The 26,320-nt window shown below is 41.6% G+C and overlaps 1 protein-coding gene across 8 annotated transcripts in view; it reads right to left on the reverse strand.

Annotated features, from left to right (window-relative positions):
- GRID1 (glutamate ionotropic receptor delta type subunit 1) overlaps positions 1-26,320 on the reverse strand; it is a 1,864,061-nt gene that overhangs the window by 417,691 nt on the left and 1,420,050 nt on the right. For all 8 annotated transcript variants that reach the window (XM_033941939.1, XM_033941936.1, XM_033941932.1 and 5 more), the window contains one exon: positions 2,056-2,175. In XM_033941939.1, the coding sequence (XP_033797830.1) occupies positions 2,056-2,175 (120 nt within the window). The remainder of the gene's footprint in view (positions 1-2,055; positions 2,176-26,320) is intronic.

Consider the following 26,320-nt stretch of genomic DNA (forward strand, 5'->3'; position numbering starts at 1 on the left):
GATCTCCTGTAGAATCACAGTCATAAGGTATGAATGGGGGAGGGGAATGAAAGTGAATGTATTTTGTGTAGCATTCTTTCTCCCTCAAGCAGAAACTGTAAGCATGTGTGAACGAATCAATTAGAGCCTGAGAGAGAGGCCTGGTAGATAATGGGAAGGAGGTGAGAACCATAATTAACTTTCCCGAGAAGCTTGAACGGAACTCAGAGATCTGACTTCACGTAACCCTGAAGCAGGGAACTTTTGGGAGGGGACTTACACCAGTCTTAAAAGGTTGGGTTATATAAAGTTCCTTAGCCCCTACCCAGGAGCATAAGGGTAGTGGGGGCATTGGACTTCAGGTGGGTCAGGTATAAAAGCTTCCTGAAGTATCTGCAGACAAAAGCAGTAAAACTAAAGAGAAAACGTTTTGGTTTATTTTTGGCTTTTTGCCTGAGCAGCAGGCTGGACTATGTTATAAAGAAGAAACCTTGTGAATGCATGATTTGTGTTAAGTCCTCTCAACCAGAGGGACTACTGGAACCCCAGTGCTTTGAACTGGGGGTAATAAAGATAAAAGCTGAACTTTACCTAAAAAGCAGTCAACTAATTATTCTACTGATTATCCAGTGGGAGTCCTCCTGGGAGCGCTCTGTCCTACGCCTGGGGCGGGAGCCGGGTTGCCAGCACTAGGCTTACTCCTGGCCCCGCCACAATACGAAGAAAGTTTCTGACCTACTGACTTGCAGGGATATCTGCTAAGCCTTTGAATTGCAAATTCTGCCATCAGCTTCTGTTTTCTAAATCCTCAATTTAATCAAGGAATTCTTCCTTCTGTTGTGAAACATCCCCAACTTTCTTCTCCTGAGAGGAAAGCTGGGCTCCTCCGCTCATTGTTCATTCTCATCGATGTGGGAGCCTAACCCCCTCTTTTACTAAGGTGCGCTAACCGATTAGTGTGCGCTAAACGCTAACACATGAATCTTAGTCTATGGACGGATTAGCATTGAGCGCATGCTAATCGGTTAGCGCACCTTAGTAAAAGAGGGTCTAAGTCTGCAATATCTGCTCAAAGCTAGTTTGAATGTGTGCACACCATTTGCAAAGAAGATTTACTCTTCCAATAATGCATGAATATGTGATGCTTTGCACATCTGTAATTCGCTCATGTCCCCACCATTGGAAAAGAGTACACACTACTATATTTGTAAAGAAGGTGCACTATTATCAACAAATGAAAAAAAAACCCACAAAGGCCCAGATTCTGTAACTGATGCCGTTGTTAGTGGCCGCCTTAAAAATGGCCGCTGATAATATGCCAATCACATAATTGCACCAGTTAGAGAAAAGCACCTCCAGCAAAGGTAGGTACTGGAAATACAGGCCAAGGTTTTTCAAAGCCTACATTTTCAGTGCCTATCTTTGACGTGTCTCACACCTCTGGAGATGCCTACCGATGCCTAACACCACTTCTAGCGTTTGCCACACCTATAGTGGCTTTAGGCACCAGTAGGCGTTTTCAGAGATTCTTATGCCTTTTGTCAAAGCACCATAGGTACTTTAAATTTTACATTGCCATTTTGTAATGGCATTTGCTAATTAAGATAGGCTCCGGTATTTTTCAGGTTCTTTTTGTTTAAAACATGCAATGGCATTGGATATGCGCCTGGCTCCTCCCTTTGTTCCACTTCTAGAACAGCAGATTAGCAGCCAGAAAAAAAAATGAGTGGCCTTCCCCATCCAGTGGTAGCAGAAACACTTAATAAATGTCACCTCCTGGTGCCGTGGGATTAGTGGCAACAGTAAATTATTTTTTGTGAAGTGTTTCCTGCTGCAGATAGATGAAGAGGGTCACTAAATGGGAGATTATGATTGACTCAGCAGGTCTAAACTGTATGGATACATTTTGATCTGGCATTTTAAGCACATGCCTATTAGGTTTGAACATTTGCCCCATAATTCCTTTTAATATTTCAAAATGTTTAGCTTTGACTGTACAAGCAGCCTTATAATATGTGTATATTATTGTAACTGAACTTGGATTCATAATTTAAAGTAATAATAATTAAACATTACCCTTCGCACATCTTTGCCAAATGTTTCACTATAGCTGGTGCCAAGTATTTCAAACTGGACATGAGGATTAGAGCTGTCTTCTCTAAATTCCATAATCCCAGTTAATCCAATTATACGGCCCTGAAAGAAATATGATTTAAAAATGTCATTAGAAACATAGAAACTGCAACTGAAATCTTCAAATTATCTTTCCTGAAAAAATAAAATGATCCATTATAAAACCCTTGACTTATTTTCTATGACTTTCCAATATTTTATATATTTCTATCTAATAAAAATATAAGATATCTGGTAAATATTTAAACTCCCAGATATTCAGCAGTATTGAATTTCCATGCAGAGAAACATATATAATATATATCAATTGCTTTCCAGATAAAATAGTGCTTCACCTTACTCCCTCCCCCTCTTCCACATATGCTGCCTTGGCACTATAGGATTAATTCCACAAAATAGGAACTATTTTGTGGAATTACTATTTATGTGCCATTTATGTGCATAAGGACAGCTCAGGAGGTTACCAGGCAGCAGTAATTATCATCCACTGTCTCCTGGGTTGATGTCCTCCAAAATGGTGCTGATGAGCCCTAGTGACTGTTTTGCAGTACTACTGCTAGAAGCCATCCATAAATGGATGCACCAATTAAGGCCTATTATAGCCATTGTTAGGCTGTTAACAACAATTAACAGTTATACTTGCAACTAACTATATTTTATCAATTATGGGTGCAAATTTTTGTGCTAGTCAGAAATTTGAGCATGCAAGTTTGTAGAATTAGGGGGGGACAGTATTTTCTAGATTGTAGATGGGACCACTCTAATGCGCTCTGAAGGTATCCTTTTCATAGCACTCTTCCTCACTTTTCTGACACTCTTATCCTAGAGAGTGAAATGGTAATTGTTAACACAGGAATTCCATAGTTACCACGGTAATTCCCACGGCAATGAGGAAATGTTGGCAATTTTGACTGGTATTACTGCAGCAACGGTTGATTGTTCCATGGTAGTGCCTCGGGAACAGAAACCACTACCACGGTAAAACTGCGGCAATGGAGACCCAGAGCACCCTCCCCAAGCCTACCTTTTAATGCTCAGTGGTCTAGTGACTTCTTCAGGAGCAGAAAAGAGCCCAACTCCTTCCTACCATGCTGCAGCTAGAGCCGCCTGCCACTGGTCCAATGATTCTCAAAATGGCCACCAAGAGTTTGAGTCTTGTGAAGCTGCCCCATGAAGTCTCAGCAGCCATTTTGAGAAAATTTGGACTGACGGCGGAGGATGACTCCTGCAGAGGCAGGAAAGAATTGGGTTCTCTCCTGCTCCAGAAGAAGCTACTAGACCACTGGGGACATTAAAAGGTAGGGCATGAGGGGGTTGGTGGCGGACTTTGGGGGGAGAGGTAGGCATAAGAGACAGATGACAGGGGATGGGAGATATGGATGAATGGCAAGTAGAGAAGGGAGGGATGATGGATGAATGGCACAGGAAAGGGGGCAGGGGTGTAGCAATAGGCGGGGCCATGGGCATATGGGCCAATCTGGGCGTTAAGACCATCCCTGGTGCATCCCAGGATGCACCAGGAAAGAGAAGGTGTAGCAATATTCCATGCTACCGATACAGGGCAAGCAATGGCTTCCCCTGTGTCTTTCTCAATAACAGACTATGGACTTTTCCTTCAGGAACTTGTCCAAACTTTCTTAGAACCAGCTACGCTATCCGCTCTTACCACACCTCTGGCAACGCGTTCCAGAGCTTAATTATTTTCTGAGTGAAAATAAAATATATTTCCTCCTATTTAAAAGTTTTTTGGGTTTTTTTAAGTTCAGAAATGTTTTATTCAATTTTACAAAACCACAAGCAAAACAAAACATATGGTGCAGTCCATCAAATACACACGCTCAATGTACATTTCAAAAAATAACACCACAATACATTCATCACAATGCCAAAATAAATAAAATGAAATAATAACAGTGATGAAAGCAAAATATATGACAAAAACATAATCTGATATGAACAATAAAAATAAATGGCAATATCTGGATGTCAGTCAAAATAAAGTATTTTAATGTAATTTCATTGAGTATCCTCTGGTCTTTGCAGTTTTTTTAAGAGTGAAAAATCGATTCACTTGTACCCATTCTACAATTCTCAGGATTTTGCAGACCTCAATCATATCCCCCCCCCCCCAAGCCGTCTCTTTTCCATGCTGAAGAACCGTAATCTCTTTAGCTTTTCCTCATGACATGAGTTCTTTCCTCTATCATTTTGGTTACTCTTCTGTGAACCTTTTTTAGTTCCACTATATCATTTTTTTTGAGATATGGTGACCAGAACAGAACACAGTACCCAAGGTGAATTCACACCATGGAGCAATACCAAGGTATTATATAATATTCTTGATATTATTTACCATACCTTTCCTAAGAATTCCTAGCATCCTCTTTGATTTTTTTGGCTGCTACTGCACACTGGACAGAAGATTTCAATATAGAAACATAGAAAGATGACGGCAGAAAAGGGCCACAGCCCATCAAGTCTGCCCACCCCATTGACCCACCCCATTGAGTCTGAGTGCTAGTGACCTAGTTCCTTAGCTCGACCCTCGAAGGGATCCCACTGGATGTCCCATTTATTCTTAAAATCGAGCATGCTGGTGGCCTTGATCACCTGCACCGGAAGTTTGTTCCAGTGATCTACCACCCTTTCCGTGAAGAAATACTTCCTGGTGTCACCACTAAATTTCCCCCCTCTGAATTTGAGCGGGTGCCCCCTTGTGACCCTTTTTCTTGGGTGCTGACACCTAAGGTAAACCCATCAAGCAGGTAGGGCCATCAGAATCACTCCCCCAGGCAAAAAAATGGCCTTTTGATTCCCCCAACAGTCCACACCCACCACTAGTCCCTCATCACTTGATCACTACAAACCCACCAAATTCAACAAAATTTACTTATCTCCAATCATTGCAGGCATGAAATCCCCATATTAACATTTAAATGATCTAAAACAGTCTTAGTTTTGTTGTGAACTGGAAATGGATGCCAAAGTGATGGTAGTTCCTTCAACTTCTGTATGCATGTATAACACAGACCAAAAAAAATAAAATCAATTATTGGTGCTTTGGGGTTTTTTAAAACCTGTTTCTGGGGTTATTTGGGCCACTGATTCAGAAAATTGCATTGGATAGACCACACCAGCTCTAGTTTCTTAGATATGGGGTAAAAAAAAGATTGACATCCGAGGGAATACAGTCAAACCTTGGTTTGCGAGCATAATTCATTCCAGAAGCATGCTTGTAATGCAAAGCACTCGTATATCAAAGCAAATTTTCCCTTAGGAAATAATGGAAACTCAGATGATTCGTTCCACAACCCAAAAACTTTAATACAAAATACTATACGTTCTTGTATTGCAAGACCTCGCTCATTTAGAACAGTCACTACACTCCCGCAGCACTAGAGAGAGAAGAACCATCGGCTCAGTTGTGATGTGTGTATACTGTATTTACTCGTATTGCAAGACCTCGCTCATTTAGAACAGTCACTACACTCCCGCAGCGTCAAAGAGAGAAGAATCATCGGCTCAATTGTAACGTGTGTATATTGTATGTACTTGTATTGCAAGACATTGCTTGTATATCAAGTTAAAATTTAATCAAATGTTTTGCTTGTCTTGCAAAACACTTGCAAACCAAGTTACTTGCAATCCAAGGTTTTACTGTATATGGTGGTTGGACAAAATGTAATCAATGAACATTTGATAGGCATGAGATAGAATCATACTGCCACCACTACATATATAGAGCTAGGCCTGAGGAAACAATTTGTAAAGGCTTTGAATAAAGATTTACATCAAATAAATTTTATGAAATAATTTTTTTTAAAAAAAAGAAAAAGTAATGAATTTAATGAATGAATTAAAGTATTGTAGTATTAACTAAATTTAAAAGGTAGGCAGGATGGGTTCAAGCAAGTGATGTAAGCAGGAGTAAGAGAACAATTTGGTTTGTCTCTTTGAGAAAACCCGGAATGGGTGTAGCTCCATGATCTGAGGCTTGTTCCCTTATTAATAAAATCCTTTCAGTATCATTTTGGTTACTGGTGGTTTATATATTTGATTTAATACGTGGAGGGCCATAATCAAAAGAAATGTCTAAGTTCGATTTGAAAATCATATACTAATTTGTCATTCACTAAGGGCTCCTTTTACGAAGCCGCGTTAGCGGCTTTATCGTATGTGACTTTTTATCATGCGCTAATCCCCGCACTAGCCCCAAAACTACCGCCTGCTCAAGAGGAGGCGGTAGCGGCTAGCGCGGCCGGCAGTTTAGTGTGCGCTATTACGCGTTAAACCGCTAACGCAGCTTTGTAAAAGGAGCCCTAAATATCAACTGACGTACAATACTTCAAACTATCATGCTGATATATTTTGTATCACAATGTGGATTCTCAGAATGCCACCCTGGTGGGAACTAATGCTACAACAGCATAAAGCTAAGTTAAATACTATTAGCATTAGGAAATTCAATGAGTTAAACAAATTCAAAATGAAAAGAAATGAAATGAAGAATTCAGTATTTATTATTTGATATAAAATCAAGATAAAAGTATATTTAAATTTAAAAAAGTATAAAAGTAATTTATATCACACAATTGGGTAGAATCAGTGAGGAGTGCTGCCACACTGTTCCTGTTTGGACATTGTGGTGTTCTGAGAATCCCCATTGTGATATCAAATATATCAGCATGAGAGTTTGAAATAAGTTCAATTTGGACATAGGGTGCTAGTCACCCAAAGTCGGCAATTGCAAAATATCCATTCTCGAAAAGTATGTCTAAAATATTTTTTTTTTTCAAAAATCTCTGTACGTCCAGGCATTTGATCGTCCAGACCACCACTATGTCTATCTTTATACAACATTCTCAACCAAAAATTTATCCAAGTCTCAAATGCCCAGAACAAGACCTTTTGGATGTGGGAGGGGCCAGCATTGTGATGGACTAGCCATCCAGACATGGCAAAAGAGCAGAAGGGAACCTTATATGGCCTCTCACCAGAACTCCCATATAGGTTATGGTGAGTCCCCCCAAAACCCACTATACCTACCTGTCTACAACCCTAATAGCCCTTATGGATGCAGGTGGCACCTATATGACAGTACAGTAGGGTTTTAGGGGTTTTTTTGGGGTGACATTTTCTACCATGATTGTAGTGGTTAGAGTGGCTTACGGGCCTGGGTCATCCTCTCTATGGTTCACTAGCCCACCCCACAGACTACTTAAGTCACCTCTGTGCAGCTCTACTAGGCTTGCATATAGCTGATATTCTGGAGTCATGTATGTACGTTTTTATTCTGATTTTTGTGGGGGTGCAAAAGGGGTCAGTGAACAGGGGGGGATTGGTGGGTCTTTGCCTCTGCAGTGGTTATCTGGTCACTTTGGATACCTTTTTGACACTTATACCTGCTTTCACATCGTTTAAAGTTTCACCTAGGAAGTCTCATCAAACATTTGATTATCCCTGCAGGACAACTAAGTCTAGGTTGGCCCACATTCTGCCAACATCCCACCCTAACCACTAGTCCAGAAATACCCCTTTCAGTTCTGGGTGCACAGCAGGAATTCAGAGGCATAAAAAGTCCCTGGATATGTCCAAAAAGCCATTTTGATTATTGGTACTTGGACAACCTGTCTTTCAGGATGACCAAGTGCCGACTTGGGTGGGTTTTTAGACGTGTTCAAGTTTTGATTATGAGCCCCATAGTGCATATGTTACCTGGACTTACCATGGAAAAACTGAAGGCAGGAATTTTCAATGGTCCACAGATCAGACAATTTATAAATGATCTACGTTTCATAGCATCAGTGTATGAAATCAAATCATGTAACTGATCTTCATTTGTTCTTGTTGTGAAAACTTTATTGGCAACAAGAAGGCAGACAGCTACACACAGTTAGTATAGTATATGCTCTTTCATTTCAACAGGCTTGGCTGTAACATGAGAGTTAAAAGTCCATTATCTGCATAGTCACTTAGATCGCTTTCCAGAGAATCTTGATGACTTAAGCGAAAAGCAAGGTAAAAGATTTCACCAAGACATAAAAACAATGGAAGTCAGATACCAAGGAAGATGGAATACACACATTGTTGAAATGCTAAGCGGGATTGTCCTGGCAGATCCCATTCTCAAAAGTCTTACAAAAGGAGCTTCTTGTGTGTTGAATGACTGGAAAGTTTGTGTCATAAACTCGTGCTTTTGGTATGAAATAAGTAGATTTCAAGTTGTACAGTACACTTTTATTTCATTTTTTTTTTAAAATGTGTCCTTCATGTTTAACATATATTAATATAAACGCTACATTAAAATATCCTGTTTTTTAATGGACGAGCAGGATGAAGAGAGGTATAGAGCTGATAGGAGATAACTGGTGCCATTTTGGGAATCAGCAGATCACATATACCCAAAAACAGGTCTGACATTTGAGGCACCAAAATAAATGTTGGCCAGTGTAATTATTCTGAAAGTAATGGAATGAAGCAAATATATTGTAATGTTGGGAGATTCTGGAAGTCCAGAAGAATCCTGAGTTAGCAGAAACTGAGTTCATATTGGAAAAAGGCAATTTGAGAGATGAAGTGATGAAGCAATTAAGATTCAGAATGCAGGTAATGGTAATCATGTGGAATCTATTGCCAAGCTGATGGAATAAACATATATCCATTACTTACAGGATGCAAAGATGTCAAAAGGTATGGTTTAAACAAACAATACATAACCCTATTATGCTGCTATAAGATTATCACAGAGCAGACCTGCCTATATGCACAGGAAGGGGTGCCACACAAACTCAAAATGTGAATCAAATTATTATGATGAGTGAAGTATATCCTCAGTGTGGGGTTACAAACATTAGTGCATAGGAAGTTCAAAAATAACCCCAAGTGCTATGTTTAATGTGTAATTCTATCAATCTTCAAATAAACACAAGTTTGTGTGGCGCCCCTACCCCATATTTGCCATGAGAATTGAAATCAGAAGGGAAACTGGAAAAACATATGGAAGGTAATACTTAGCTTGTATGTGATTTAATGTCCAGAGTTCAACCACTGACTAAATCTAAATTGCTGGAGGTAATAGTTTGATTTTGAAACTCCCTTGTTTAAGAAAGGTCTGACTAGGCTTGGTTCAGGGACAGACACCCCTTCCTTTGGAACCACACCAGAACTTTTCGATAAAGCTGCCAATATTCAAACGTGCTACCCGAACACTGCTAATAATAAACTTGCTTTGTTCTCGGCTGAGGGGTGAAGTGCCAAAGTGGACCCCACCCGAACCCCATCAAACTTCAAAAAATGAGGAGTAAAAACTAAATAGAAAAATTGTAAAATCTGCTATAATAGGTGAGGAAATGTATAGGATATGAGATTTAAATGAAATCATTTGTGGAAAGGAAGGTATCTTCAGACGACCACAAGGTCAGAGAACAAAATTTATGAATTGTAAATTTTTTTCTACTCCTCATACGAGCTCTCTGCACCATCATAATTCCCTTCCAAACTGTGCACCGTTTAAGATGGGTAGTTTTTTTTTTTGTTTATTTTTATGTGGATTTTTTTTGGGGTGGGGTGGGGGGACTGTTAGCCCTCGAGGGCATGAGACACCTGGGGAGCCAAGATAACTTTGATTTGAACATGGGGGCCTTTCATTTTCAGCCACAGGAAATGATCTTTATTAGTTTTCTTGCATTCTCATGTCCAGTCTTGGAAATGCAAGTAAAATATTTTGCAATACAGGCAAGTCCCTGGGTTATAAGTTATTTTTTTAAAGCTTTCTTAAGTCGAATTTGTATGTAACTCAGAACTTGTAGATTTTAAGATTCTTACTGCTTACCTCTGATCTCAGCTGACAAAAGGGTCAACTGTCCCTGCAGTGTTCCCTCTAAGGTTCAGAATGCAAAACCACACACTGTTCTTAATGTGGCCATGCATCATTCCTGAATCTGCTGCAGGAGAAGTGTAGGAGTCTATGTTACTGGAAATACTGCTCAGTGAAATCAAATGAAGCTGCAACCATGTTCTTAAGTATGTGTCGTACTTAAGTCATACAACAAAGGCAAAAAAGTCTGAGGATTCAGAGAGTATGAAATGCTAACCAGTCACCCCTAGAGTAATAAATAAATAAAGTACAATAAGATAAATTTAGAAAAAGGGGCAATCTCAGTGTGGAGGGTCAGCGAAGGGAGAAAAACTCCAGCGCTTACACGCAAGAGACAAAGGTGATTCACCTCTGCCTGCACACCATCATGGATTGCCCCACGTGTGCAAAATCAAAATGCAAATCAGTGATAAACCATAATAAAAGATAAGTGACACTGAGAGTGAAAAAGTAGCAACAAAACACTCAAATAATCCTCCCCAGCCTACTCCCAAAGAAAGAAAAAGGCCACAGCCAACTTAGCTTGAATAAGCCTGGGAAATGCAGTTGACAGACACAATGTCAGGAACCAAGTCCGGTTTCGGGAGAGTAATATCCCTTCATCAGGAACGCTGAGATGAGTTGGAGCCGGCTGGAGGAAGGGAGGGAAGGGAAGGCAAAGCGAGTCGATCTTGGAGCCCATCCCGGGTTCCGTGATAGACTCGTGTTGCCGTCCCGATCGACCGGCCGATCAGCCTTCCTCTCCCCGAGGTTCCCCACCGGTCATCACTTCACACCCATTCTCGCTGCGCCCTTCCTTGCCCGACTGCCAGAACCCGTCTTCCCTCTCTCGCTTTCTTCCGTAGACAATCTTTGATAGACTGGGGGATGATGTCACTTCCTTCGGGAGAAGGCGGGAGGAAGGACTAGGGAAGTCACGATCCTGGAGAGCTGAGCGCCGACTGCCCCTGGCGGAATCAACAGAGCCGCCAGACTGGAGAAAGGCAGTCGGGAGCAGGAGGTGCTCTGCCCCAAAATGCAAGAACTGCTGCTGCTGCTCTGATGTCTTGAGCCTGATAATGGGAAGTTGAGGGGGGGGGGCGCTACACATTCTTGTAAGTGCCATGCTGAAAGGAAACTGGAACGGCTCTCATGGAAGGATTTATAGACTGGCTTTTTCTTTTCCTCGGCCCTGGGCGTCCAGAGATTTGGGCCTGCAGAAGCCTTGCGCTGCCTGGCTGGCTCGGAACTTCCTCTCCGACATCAGAATTGAAGGGGAGTGGAATGCTGGTCAGCGCAAGGCTTCTGCAGGGAGAGCTTGGGGCGGCAGTGGCTTGGAGGCCTGTTCCCCGGTGGCGGCGGCAAACCTAGTGGCTTGGGGGAGGGCAGGGAGAAAGAAACAAAGGGGCCAGGCAGGGAGACAGAAAGAAGTGGTGGCAGGGAGACAAAGAAAGAAGGGAAACAGAAAGAAAGAGGCAACAGGGAGACAGAAAGAAAGTGGGCATGGAGAGAAAGAGAAAGAAAGAACAGGAGGCAGGGAGAAAGAAAGAAGGGGCAGGGAGAAAGAAAGAAAAAGTTGGGGGAGAGAATGAGGTCTGGAGGAGAGAAAGCATATAGGAGGCTGAAAGAAGGGAAGAAATATTGGATGCAGGAGTGGGCTGAAGTCAGAAGATGTCACAAGAAGAAGTGCAGCCAGAGTGAAGTGAGAAGAAGTCAGAAGAAAGTGCAACCAGAGATTCATGAAATCACCAGACAACAAAAGTAGGAAAAATGATTTTATTTTCAATTTAGCGATCAAAATGTGTCCGTTTTGAGAATTTATATCTGCTGTCTATATTTTGCACTATGGCTCCCTTTTACTAAACCGCAATAGCGGTTTTTAGCGCAGGGAACCTATGAGCGTCAAGAACTGCATGGGGCATTCAGCGCAGCTCCCTGAGCTAAAAACTTCTATGTGGTTTAGTAAAAAGGGAGGGGGTATATTTGTCTTTTTTGTATAGTTGTTCCTGAGGTGACAGTGCACTTTGAAAAAAACCCGGAATATGAATAATAATTAACATTTTCTCTGCCTTTAAGTGTGCTTTGTGGGGTTTAAAAAAATTATTTTATTGTTGGTAGATCATTTTGACTTGGTCATTTTAAAAGTAGCTCGCAAGCCCAAAATGTGTGGGCACCCCTGACATAAACAGATATTAACTTTTTTGAGATAAATCAGTGCATGATCCCCAAAGATTGGTCTGAAGAATAGGATAATATTTTGTGCATAATGCAATATTCAAGTTCTTGAAGATCGTAAATACATTTACAGTCTCTTGAAATAAGGAAGTTAATCTATTTTTGTTTTTAATAATTTCAACAGACTTTGTATGGTACCAAACTCTAGGAAACTATACATGGCGTGCATTTCATACTTGAAAGGTTTAATTATAAAACTCCTAACTTTGACAAAATATTCAGGTGACACCATTGTAGACATGCCGAATGGTGTGAATAACATGAAGAAAGACCTGGCGAAGCTTGAACAATGGTCTGAAATTTAATACTAAGAAATACAAGGACATGCATTTGGGCTGCAAAAACCCGAGGGAACAGTACTGATTAGGGAGTGAAGAGCTTATGTGCACGACAGAAGAGCGGGACTTGGGTGTGATTGTATGTGATGATCTTAAAGTGGCCAAACAGGTTGAAAAGGTGACAGCAAAAGCTAGAAGGATGCTAGATAGCATAGGGAAGCTATGGCTAGTAGGAAAAAGGAGGCATTAAGGCCCCTGTATAAGACTTTGGTGAGACCTCATTTAGAATATTGTGTACAATTCTGGAGGCCACACCTTCAAAAAGATATAAAAAGGATGGAGACGGTCCAGAGGAAGGCTACTAAAATGGTATTCATCATAAGGGTATGGGGACAGACTTAAAGATCTCAATCTGTATACTTTGGAGGAAATGTGGGAGAGGGGAGATATGATAGAGACTTTTAAATACCTACATAATGTAAATGCACATGAGTCGAGTCTCTTTAATTTGAAAGGAAACGCTGCAATGAGAGGGCTTAGGATGAAGTTAAGTGGTGATAGGCTCCGGAGTAATCTAGGGAAATATTTTTTACAGAAAGGGTGGGTAAATGCATGTAACAGTCTCCCAGAAGAGGTGGTGGAGACAGAGACTATGTCTGAATTCAAAGGGGCCTGGGATAGGAATATGGGATCTCTTGGAGAGAGAAAGAGATAATGGTTACTGTGGATGGGCAGACTAGATGGGCCATTTGGCCTTTAACTGCCATCATGTTTCTATGTTTCTTTTCCTAGGTGGTGATTTCTTTTTTTAGTTCAAATATTTGATTGATTTTCAAAACAGATATATACAATTTACAATAATCACTAGAAATATACAATAATCACAAGAAGTATACAAATATACAGAAGTAATTAAAGCAAGAAACCATCTAGTTGCACCTATCACAGGCAATATTCTGTGAAAGAACATTGATTATAAGACAGTACAACTAGGCGGTGATTTCTAACGTGGAACCTTATATCACGTAGCTATAGTTCGGGTTCCTCTTTAACAACATGCATCACTTTGCACTTATTCACTTTAAATGTCATCTGCAATTTTTATACCCAGTCTCAGGTCCTCTTAAAATTTTTTACAATTCTCTTGCAATTTAACTAATTTATCTCACTAGTTATTCCTATCTCTAGATCAGGGATGCCCAAGTCCGGTTCTCGAGATCTAGTGACAGGCCAGATTTACAGGATATCCACAAGGAATATGCATACCAAGAAGGTAGTGCAGGCAAATCTCTCTCATGCATATTCATTGTGGATATCCTGAAAACCTGGCCTGCCAGTAGATCTCGAGGACCGGACTTGGACAGTCCTGCTCTAGATCATTGATAAATATGTTAAAAAGCAGCATAGACCCCTGGAGAACCCCACTGTTTACACTTCTCCATCGAGAATATTGACCATTTAACCCTATTCTCTATTTTTCAACCAATTCTTAATCCATAATAGGACGTTACATCCTATTCCACGACTTTCTATTTTCCTCCTAAGTCTTTCATGAAGTACTTTGTCAAATGCCTTTTGAAAATCCAGATATACAATATCAACTGGCTCACCTTTATCCACATGTTCATTCACTTCTTCAAAGAAATGTAGAAAATTGGAGAAGCAAGATTTCCTTTGACTAAATCCATGTTGGCTCTGTCTCATTAATCCATGTCTATGCACAGTATGAGGGCCACAATAAAAAAATGTTTCTATGTCTGATTTGGACATAGGGCACTAATTGCCCAAAATTGGCAGCGGCAAAATGTCCATTTTTGAAAAGTACGTCTAAATCATGTTGTTGTTTTAATCATCTATCTGTACGTCCACGCGTTGATTGTCCAGACCACCACTACATCTACCTTTATACCACATTCTCAATCAAAATTTTGTCAAAGTCCCAAATGCCCAGAACAAGACCATTTGGACATGGGAGGCGCCAGCATTGTGATGGACTGGCCACCTAGACATGGTAACAAAGCAGTGGGGCACCTTACAGGGCACTGCTGTGAACTTCACAAAAAGGGTGCCAGATAAACATCTCACCAGAACTTTCTTATAGGTTATGGTGAGCTCCCAAAACCCACTATACCCACCTGTCTACATCTCCAATAGCCCTTATGGCTGCAGGTGCCACCTATATGGTAGTAGGGTAGTGTTTGGGGGGTATTTTGGTGGGCTCACATTTTCTACCATGAATGTATTGGTTAGAGTGGCTTATGGCCCTGGGTCCTCCTCTCTATGGTTCACTAGCCCACCCCTCAAACTACTTAAGCCATCTCTGTGCAGCTGTACTAGGCTTTCCTATGCCAGATGCTGATGTTCCGGAGGAAGGTTTGTACGTTTTTATTCTGAACTTTGTGGGGGTGCGATGGGATCAGTGAATATGGGGGGGGGAGAGTATATGTGGGTCTTTACTTTGTCTCTGCAGTGGTTATCTGGTCACTTTCAATACCTTTTGGACACTTATACCTGTCTTTACATCGTCTAACTCAAAGTTTTGTCTAGGCAGTCTCAAAGTCTCAAACATTCGATTATCCCTGCAGGATGACTAAGTCTAGGTTGGCCCACATCCCACCCCTAACCACTCCTCTAAAAATGCCCCTTTCAACTCTGGGAGCACAGCAGGATTCAGAGGCCTAAAATGTCCCTGGATACATCCAAAAAGCCATTTTGATTATCGGCACTTGGATGACCTGTCTTTTACGATGACCAAGTGCCGACTTGGGTGGGTTTTTAGACGTATTTAAGTTTTGATTATGAGTCCCTATATGTTCTGTCATTTTATTCTTTATAATGGTCTTTACTATTTTTCCCAGTTCCAACTTCAATTTCAGCAGTCTATAATTTCCTGGATCACCTTTGGAACCCTTTTAAAAAATCTATGTGCAAATGCTCTCTTCCAAAAGATCCCCTCAAAAGTAACTGTATAACATTAATAAATTATCTTGAAGGTATGGAGTTGAGGGTTTCTTGAAACTCCAGAGTGAAAGAGCATGAGATGAAGTTAAGAAATGATAGGCTCAGGAGTAATCTAAGGAAATACTTTTTTTACAGAAAGGGTGGTAGAAGCATGGAATAGTCTTCTGGAGTTGGAGACAAAGAGAGTGTCTGAATTCAATAAAGCATGGGATAGGCACTTGGGATCTCTTAGAGAGTGGAGGAGATGGTGTGATCGCACCTTGAGTATTGCACTCAATTCTGGGCACCGTATCTCAAAAAAAATATAGTGGAATTAGAAAAGATTCAAAGAAGAGCAACCATGATGATAAAAGGGATAGAATGCCTCCTGTATGAGGAAAGACTAAAGAGGTTATGGCTCTTCTGCTTGGTAAAGAGAGAGCAGAGGGGATATATGACTGAATTCTATAAAATCCTGAATGTTGCAGAATGGGTACAAGTGGATCACTTTTTACTCCGTCAAAAATGAAGTTACAGAGAAATACTTCTAAAACCAATAGTAGGAAATATTTTTTCACTCAGAAAAGCTCTGGAAAGCATTGCCAGAAGATGTGGTAAGAGCGGTTAATGTAGCTGGTTTAAAAAAGGTTTGGATAAGTTCCTGGAGGAAAAATCTATAGTCTGCTTTTGAGACAGAGATGGGGAAGTTACTACTCATACTTGCCCTGGATTGGTATCATGGAATGTTGCTACTATTTGGGGGTGGGGGGGGGGTATTGGCCAGGTACTTGTGACCTGGCTATGTGAAGACATAATACTGGGCTAGATGGACCATTGGGCTTATTGGCTAGTATGATTATTCTTATGCTCTTATGTAGCGGGATCTGCCAAGTTTATCCCAAGTTGTGGGAAGGTTCCAGTGGACATTCAGTCAGTAGCGTAATAAGAGGGGGGGATTTCGCCTTGGGTGCTGTCTTCATGAGGGATGCTGGTCCCAGCACCAGTGCCTCTTCTCCTCTCCACCCCCCTGTGTACCTCTTTAAATGCTCACTGAAGATTTATCAAATTTTTAATAAAACTTAGAAACTATCCAGTTGCTTCTCGCGACGGCCTCAGCTCCCTTTTGATGTCACTTCCTGGTCATAGGACCAGGACATGACATCAGAAGGGAGCTGAGGCCGGCGCAAGCAGCAGGTGGAAGATGCTGCACATGTCAATGAACATTTCAAGAGGTATGCAGGAGAGGGGGGGGGAGGCAAACAAGTACCAGGGAAGAGTGGGGTATGGTGCCCAAGCGGCAGGGAAGAGGGGACCACAGTGTGCCGATGTCGGGTGCTACCACACTGGGCACCAAACTCCTTCCTCAGAAATATTCACATAAAACACATGCAATGAATCTAATGTACATTATTTATCGAGATTTGATTGACTCATATATATATATGACATACACAAAGTATTATTAAACTTTAAAGTAAACAATAAAAAACTCCACAAAAAACACTCCTTTTTATGCAAAAAGTAATGGCCACTCATTATAATTATGAAATACAATCCTCTTGTGCAAATCAAAAGAGATCTACTACTACTACGTTTTCTACTACCATTACTACAACTACATCTACTCTCTTGTTATCTGCGAGAAAAATCAACAGTATTGTGCTGTATAGTGAATATAAATGTTAACCCTCACATACTCCCTGAAACCCATCCATGGACCCCCCAGGCGTCCACAGACCCCAGGTTAATAGGCATACCATTTATGTGGAGTAAAGAGATGGCACAAATTCTATTTTAAAATTCAAATACTGTATTTTTCGCTCTGTACAGCGCACATTGTTCCCAAAAAAAGTGGTTGGAAATAAGGGTGCCTTTTTTAATTTGGCTTCATCGGCAGGAGCTTTCCGTGCTCCTGCCCTTCCCTCCGTAAACTACTGCCTCCTGATATTTTCCAGCAGAGCGGTGCAGAAGGAAGGTGCGAGCTTTTCACAGCCTTCCTGGTCCCGCACTGCTCTCAGAATAGTTTTTGTCAGTTCTCATGAGACGCAAAGTTATTCAGAGAGCAGTGCAGTACCAGGCAGGTCACGAGAAGCTCGCGCCTGCCTTCTGCACCGCTCTGCAGCTGCCAGCAGACATCAGGAGGCAGTGGTTTACGGAGGGAAGGGCAGAAGCGCAGAAAGCTCCTGCCAATAAAGCCCAATTAAAAAAGCTACCTGGGGGGGGGTGGAATGGAAGAGACTGCCAGTGATAGTGTGCTGTGGTGGTGGAAGAGACTGTGTCGGGGGGGAGGGGGAAGAGACTGCCAATGATACTATGGGCCAATAGCACACCAGTTGTTTTTCAAAAACATATGTTGGCTTGTTCCTGCTACAAGTCACTGACACGTGGCAGCATTGGATCTCCTAAAGCTCAGGGCCCCAGAGGTCTCTCCAGTACTTTTTACTTTGCAATAAAAAAGTTGTTTTAAGAGGCTATACTCTTTTACTTGAGTATTTTTGTGATGAGTTTCTACTGTTACTTTACTATTGCAGCCTAATTCCTGGTACAGAAAAGAACCCAGTGCCAAGTATAATGGGGAACATTTCCTGAATTTTAAAAGGTGAGAAACTTTGGGGCTGCGGCAAAAAAGGGCCTTTGCAACCCCTTAGGTGGGTCTTTCCCACACTCTAAGGTCAATTTGCCATGGTTGTAAAATGGCTGTTTTTCATATTCTGATTAGTGGCTCCTGGACTGTGAAGTACAGGACCTACACGAGCTGCAGCTGGTTAGAAGTCAGAAGGCTCTTGGCCTAGAATTCCTGGGTGAGAGGTTCTTGGAAGGTCTCTAGAGCTGGCCTCAGGCTATAGCACTGCAGCTCCCCCAGTCCCATAGCAGCAGAGCCTCTTCACTCCTCCCCCTTGGAAGGGATTTTCCAAAGATATCCCATGCCTTGCATCTTTTTTTTGGCAGCCTCCTCCATCATGTGCCCAGAGATTTAGGTTCAATCAGATGTAAGCTGGCAGTGCCCCACTGTTCTGTTGCCATGTATGGGTGGCCAGTCCATTACAGGACTGGCCTTCCCACATCCAAACGGTCTTGTTCTGGGCATTTCAGACTTGGATGAAATTTTGGTTGAAAATGTGGTATAAAGATAGACATCCTGGCGGTCTGGGCACCCCAATGCCTGCCTGCCTACTTGCCAGCCACTAGGCCTGCCTGCCCTATCCCAGCCTACCACTAGACCACCAGAGGGGGGACAGGGCAAGGTGGTGGGGCAGGGTACACCATTTAGTTCAGAATTTTTTTTCTTGGCTTTTTCTCCTCTAAATCTAGGGTGCATCTTATGGAGCGAAAAATACAGTACCTGCTTTTCAAAAACTGTGACACACAGTTTGCACATGAAAAGTATGTTGCTTATAACATCTTCATCAGCACTGCGGTCTGGTAGATTTTCACAGGGAAACTTGGTGAGGGCTTTCCCTTTGAAAGTCAGCTGGCAGGTCCATGGGACAAAGTACCTATGGGCCTACAACCACTGCTTCTTGACTTAAAATTACCCTCATGATTTAGAATCTGGATATACTGAGTGGCTAAAGGCCAGTGACTAAGTGCATTTGGCACCTGGGAACTGCTTTGAAACCATGTTTAAACTTGGCAAGATTAAATCAGCTTTTGTAATTACTTGAGAGTGTTTGCTGGCTCAGTTCGAATGTAGGTTTATCTTATTACCATTCCTCATTTCAGCTGTTATAGACCAGATATTGAAAACCTCTATTTGTCAAACCAGCTCTTAAAGAAAATGACCAGTGTTCCATCACAAAACTGCCAGCAGCTATCAAGGAAAGCCAACCATTAAACAGAAATCACAGTTCTCATTTCTTTGCTACACTAGTTTTCCTAAAGGATACTGAACATTTATGAATCTCTTCCAGGGCAAATTATTTTAAAATAGTATTTCTCTACCAGACCTTGCTAAATCATTATATTTTGAGAATTACATACACCTAAAACAAACAAGTGCCTATTTTATAACAATAAATGCATCCAAAACATACAGAATCATAACAATAACTTTTAAATTCTTTTAAAATAATAACTCCAAATATCCACAAATCAGGGGCAGCAAAATGCTCAGCCCCAGTTCACTGCATTTCCTCTGGGTTTAACAGTCAAGGGTTGTGGTTTGTTTGGTTTTTTTTTTAAATAGAGGAGCAGGACACAGAAAGGGCCAGAGGGGATGGGTAGGGAACTGGCACCACCAGCTATACCCTGAAAAGGCACCCAGGAAGCCTATCCCCATGCTCATGGAATCAGCCAAGCCAAAACAGGAGCAAAGCTGCACCTAGAGCTGGACTGAGCCATGCTAGCAGGCCATGCTGAGCAGCAGATGAGACCAGGAGCAGGAGAGTGCTGATATTTAGATGGGAAATTAATCAAAGGGCGCTAAGTGCATTAGTGCACACTAACTTATAAAGACACCCATTATGTTCAAGCTGGGCAGGCTTTGGGCGTGCTTAGACTTGGATGTCTTGCAGAGATAATCAAACCTTTCCCAAAATGTCCAGGACGGAACTTAGACGTTTGAAGCTAGACCTGTTTTAAAAGCATCTATGTGCTAAAAAGATACCCAAACTGACCAGAAGACCACTGGAAGGATTAAGTAATTACCCCCCCCCACACACACACACACATACCCAATGGTCACTGACCCTTTTCACACACAGTAGCGTACCAAGTGGGGGACGGGGGGGCGGTCCGCCCCGGCGACGACACTCAGCGGCATCAGGGCCCCCCACCTCCGCAATGGCACTCAGCCGCTGAGTGCCATCGCCGTTGCAGCCCAGGAATTTTCCGGACCTGGCCGGCTGTGCACCCCCCCTAAGGCTGCACCCAGGGTGAACTGCCCCCCTGCCCCCCCTTGGTATGCCACTGTTCACACACCCCAAAATCTGAATGAAACAGTACATACCTGTCTCTAGAACAGCAGCACCTGGTATGGGAAATTCTAGTAGAGCATCATATAGGTGTCTTAAGTAGCCTGGTGAGTGGGCTAGTGAGCCATAGAGAGGAGGACTCAGGCCCTTAAGCCATTCTAACCACTAAAGTTATGGTGGGAAGTGTGAGCCCATCAAAATCCTACTATACTGCCTATACTGTAGGTGCCACTGCAGCTATAAGGACTATTGGGATGGTAGACAGGTGGGTATAGTAGGCTTTGGGGGAGTCTTGGAGGGCTCACCATAAGGGGGTTATGGTGAGATATACTTCTGGCACCCTTTATGTGACGTACACATAAAGGGGTGCCAGAAGTATATCTGCTCTAAGATGCCCACTGCTCTGTCGGCATATCTGTGTGGCTAGTCCATTACATTGCTGGCCCCTCCCATGTCCAAATGGTCTGGATTTGGACATTTTGAACTTGGTATTTTTGTGGTTGAAAATGCCCAAAAAAGGTTGTACATCCTGGCAGCCAAGACATCTAAATGGGAGATTTTTGAAAAAAAATAATTTTTAAACATCTTCCATTTTAAAAAATGGATGTTTCCCTGTCCCAACTTTTGGACATCTTGCGGGAAACATCCAAAGTCAGATTAGACGTCCAATCGAAAATGTCCCATCTAGGTATTTCCCTGGCAGGCTTATGATCTTAGTTTGGCAGCCCTATATTTGGATCCTCTGTTACTGCTATGCATCTGGCGTGGATCCTTGCCTATCTATCCTTTCAAAATAAGAAAGAAAGACAGGATATAGAACAAGACCTTTTGAGGTTCTTTCCAGGATACTAGATAATAATTCAAAAGTTATTTTCTCAGAGTTATAAAAATCAAAAAGTATGCCAGAGGAACAACAAAAAAAAAACTCTGAAAGATAAAGCCAAACCAATTTCATGACAAGAGGTTTTCACAGAATTCATGTAGATATTTTTGGATTTTAAGAGCCATATTTACGGCATTAAGCATACCCAATGCAGCAAAAATGGCCTAATATAGGATGAACTAAAGTGTTCCATGTTAGTTTTGCCATCTGTGCATGCTAACTTATTTTTTTTATAATTTATTTTTAGTAGGGGCATGTCATGGATAGAGAGTGCACATGGAGGTGTTTCGCCTTGCCACATGGGGTTCCCGGCAATTTATGCACAAATTGGGTATGTTGGAAAAGAAGGAGATTCTCTGTGTTTGAACAACTGAGGATGCACCTTGTTTTTGGAGCTGGAGGAATCGTTTACATTCTTTGCTGTTATTGGAACGACAGTCCGCGTCTGCTGGCCTCAATGGCAGGAAACAATTCCTCCAAATTTGGACTTCCTATATTCAGGCTTTACCTTCTCGTCCTCGTAGTGAGATTTTAAACTCCTTATAATTCTTTCTAGGCCTGTCCAGACTGAAGGATTCGGGGGTGTCGGATTCTTCCTTATTTTTTTGATGGTTATTTGCTGTTCTGCTTTCGGGTTTCAGGACTCTCCTCTTTTTCTGCCAGGAGGGTTAGGGTCTCTCTGGAACCAGGGCTTTGGCCAGTTCAAAGTCTAATATGGATAGTTGCTGAGGGGGGGGGGTTATGTATGGGGGAGTGTGTGGGGGGGTGTTCTGTATTCTCTGTCTGGGAGGGAAGGAGGTCTAGTAGTTGTTTTGTTCTGAAATATGATGACGGTACACATTGTTATTGTTTATTCAGATACTGTTACTGTTTTTTGATCTGTAACGTTCTTTGCTTTTCTGTTGTGCTTCTTTGTCATCAATAAAAATCATTTTGACATAAATGGTTTGTGTGTCCATAATGAAGTAGCCATTAACGCCATCTATATAGGAAATAGTAAGTGCTCCTGAGGTAATTTTTTTTTTTTTTTTTTAATGGTTGAATTCTAATGGTAACAGTGCATGGCTATTAATGAAACAAACTGGAAAAAGCTCCTATAGATTACCAGACAAGAAATAGGCTTAGTACTTGGGAAAGGTCTACAAAAGGGATAGCTAAGTCGTTTCTTAGCACAGCTTAGTAAAAGGACCTCAAAGATTTGTATTAAGTCTTACACTGGGCTGTAATTGTCCACACTTGATTGCTGTGCAGAGCTGCTCAAATGAAGATAAAACTTCTTTAACTCGGCGTTGTTGAGGTTTTTTTTTTTCTTTTTTTCAGGATTTCAGCCAGTACATAAATGGTCTCTGGGTCTGGGGTCTCGCTCAGGATAAAGAGTTCAAAGTTCACACAGTAACTTCAAAGGCAAGAAGAAAGAAGCGGTCTTGATTAAAAGCAGTTTCCAAACCCACCTTGATAAGTTGCCTGAATATATTACTTTCCACAAGCACCAAGGGACATAACGGCATTATGAAAGGACTGTGGTGAATGTTAGCAGTAAATTTGAAAGACTGAGATCATACTCTGCATAATAAATATCAACAACATGCAGAGTAGGAAGTGTCACTAGCTAGAATATGTATCATTACTCTCTTCCAACACACAGGGAGAAATAATGATGCCACACACATTATAATGGCTAAGGCACCATTGCTTTTGCCTCCAAGCAAATGCAATGAGTTCACAAACAATCATAGGTCAAAGATAAAAATAATCCACTTCTCAAATTACTGAACTAGTGGTCACCACCTCCTTTGCATCAACAAACAAGAAGAGCCTTTACAAAAAAGTTCTTCAAAACAGGCATAGTCAATCATATAAAAGTAATTATATAATAGTCACTTATCTTATATGTTTAGGTAAAAATCCCAATAGGAGTACCCTGTTTTGCTCACTACACCTTCAGGGGAAAGGAGCAAGTAGAGATCCTCCATGTTGGCTGTAATAGAAATGGTGATTTTCCAGCAAACAACATTCAATTGAATACTACCTCCTTCAGGAATGTCGGCACATAAGGAGACACACAGCAATATCATGACCTAGTGAAGCTTGAAGAATGATCTGAAATTTGGCAGCTAAAATTTAATGCTAAGAAATGCAAAGTCATGCATTTGGACTGCAAAAACCCAAGGGAACGGTACAGTTTAGGGGGTGAAAAATTTATGTGCACAACAGAAGAGCAGGACTTGGGTGTGATTGTATGTGATGATCTTAAGGTGGCCAAACAGGTTGAAAAGATGATGGCAAAAGCTAGAATGATGCTAGGGTGCATAGGGAGAGGTATGGCCAGTAGAAAAAAAGGAGGTATTGATGCCCCTGTATAAGACATAGGTGAGACCTCATTTAGAATATTGTGTACAATTCTGGAGCCACACCTTCAAAAAGATATTAAAAGGATGGAGTTGGTCCAGAGTAAGGCTACTAACATGGTGTATGGCCTTCGTTATAAGGCGTATGGGGACAGACAAAGATCTCAATATGTATAATTTGGAGGAAAGGGGAGAGAGGGGAGATATGATAGAGACATTTAAATAGCTACTTGGCATAAATGTGCATGAGTCAAGACTTTCATTTGAAAGAAAGCTTTGGAATGAGATGGCATAGGATGAAGTTAAGAGGTGATAGGCTCAGGAGTAGTCTAAGGAAACACTTTTTTACAGAAAGGGTGGTAGATGCATGAAACAGCCTTCTGGAAGAGGTGGTAGAGACAGAGACTGTCTGAATTCAAGAAAGTGTGGGATAGGCACGTGGGATCTCTTAGAGAGAGGAAGAGATAATGGTTACTGTGGATGAGCAGATCGGTTAGCCCATTTGGCCTTTATCTGCCATCATGTTTCTATGTTTCTATGACATCATTAGAATTCAATCCTTTAAGATTTATTGTTTGAAATGTAAAAATAAAACGTGGCTCCTTTTGTCACAGCCTGCGCCTTAAGTATTCTTTACATGTGTTGGTATAACGTTGCTCAAGAGCCACACACTTGAATGTACAGAAAGTGTGACTAATGGAAATACAATGCTCCACTAATGGCTCAATAATCTTCTTGGTGGACACGGAATGCCTGTGCTCAATAGGCAAGACTTGGGCTGTCTTGATTTCTGTCCAATATAAATATAACATAAAAATCAATTTCTGCACCGCATAACCGTTAAGTTCTGTGCGATTAACAAAAGATTAAATAATAACTTACAATTAAATAGGAAAGAGAATACCTATGGCAAGAATTGGGTATTAGTTACTTAACAATCTGGAAAACAGATAGATTTTTAATTGTTTTCTAAAATTTAAATAGGAAATAGAAGTCAGTAATAATTGCTTAAAATCCTTATCCCAAATGGCCGCCTGGTAGGAAAAGTTTACAGGGGCAACTCAGCACATAGATGACATTCATAGAAGTACATGATGTTATAGGTCAGGGGTGTCCAACCTTTTGGCTTCCCTGGGCTGCACTGGCCGAAAAAAAGTTTCTGGGGCCGCGCAAACGCTGCAGCAAGACAGAGGAGAGAGCCAGCAAGATGATAAACACTCAGGGGCAGCAGAGGAAAATACTGCATCGCCCTCGACCGGGGCCGCACAAAATACTTCACTGGGCCGCATGCGGCCCTTGAGCCTTATAGATCATAATTGAAGTTCCCTGTCAGAATTAGGATCCTTAAATATAGCAGCTTCAAGCATAAGACCACACACAGAACAATTCCCACATTGGGTATGTCTACCAGAAGCCACCCTCCTCTGCTCCCCACTTGTCCTCATCACAGCTAGACACAGGTACTCCCTTAAATTAAAATTCCATTTATATGAAAATAGAAAAGTCATATCATGCAATTCAGGCAAAATTTACAGCTTCCGTAAATGTTTTTTGACCAGGTGTACTATATGCGAGGTGTGCATGTTATATTTAAGCACAAAGGTCACCACCTCTGACAGTTCCACCTGATTTATACCTTAAGTGCTCCCTGTGATTGAACTGAGCTCTTTTAATAGCATTTTCATAACATGGTCTGGGTACCCTTTAGTATATTGTTTTTCCACCATACCAGTCACATTTTTTTTTTTTGGGGGGGGGGATATATTTTATCAGTGGAACAAATCCTATGATATCGTAGCAATTGGGAGAAAGGAATGCTGGTACATGAATGAATGGGATGCATGCTACTAAAATGTAACTAGGTATTCCGATCTGTTGGAGTAAAATGGACGGAGGTCTCAAATCCTGTCACCACTCATTTAACTTGAACATCCAAAAAAGTAATCATACTCTACACCCGGCATAGGAGTGAGCTCTGCTGCTATAATGAGCACATAATTAAAGTAATAATATGTAAGGGAGCACACTTAGGGCTCCTTTTATCAAGCCGCACTAGAGGGGTTAACACGCGTGACTTTTCATCGCGCGCTAACCCCTGCGCTGGCCAAAAACTACCGCCTGCTCAACAGCAGGCGGTAGTGGCTAGCGCGACCGGCGGTTTAACACGCGCTATTACGTGCGTTAAACCGCTAGCATGGCTTGATAAAAGGAGCCCTTAATATTTACAGCAAAACTGCACTAAACAATAACACGTTTGCTAATGATGAATTTCAAAAAGGAGTGATCCGGGAAAATAATTTTTGACAAATAAGCCTCAAAACCAGGAAACGGGCTTCAAAATAAACCATTGTTAGAATCAGAAGCCCAGCTCATATCACTGTTTTGCTTTTAACAGTCAGGAAAAACAGAACAGTAAAAGAACTCCACAATATTGTAGGAGAAAAAGACAGTTCTACAAAAACTCGACGTCCTAATTCCAAATCAGGCTTGCAGTCACGATAGATCTATTTCTCCTGAAGCAGCGGGAAGCCACAAAACAAGCGGCCCTTGTCGGGGTTGTTTATCCTCTTTGGCTGGCTTTGCATTTATAAGACTGCTTGAAAGAAGTTATTTGGATTTGATGTGAAGTGTTTTGAACTCGATGGACGTTCAGGATATTAAGTTAAGTGTTCATATGCCTGAGGGGATTACAGTGACATTTTTTGAACTGTTGCTGTGCATTGTGGTGGTGGTGGGGTTTGGAATTAAGAAGTTGG

Source organism: Geotrypetes seraphini, chromosome 4 (genome assembly GCF_902459505.1).
Source record: "Geotrypetes seraphini chromosome 4, aGeoSer1.1, whole genome shotgun sequence".
NCBI lineage: Eukaryota > Metazoa > Chordata > Amphibia > Gymnophiona > Dermophiidae > Geotrypetes > Geotrypetes seraphini.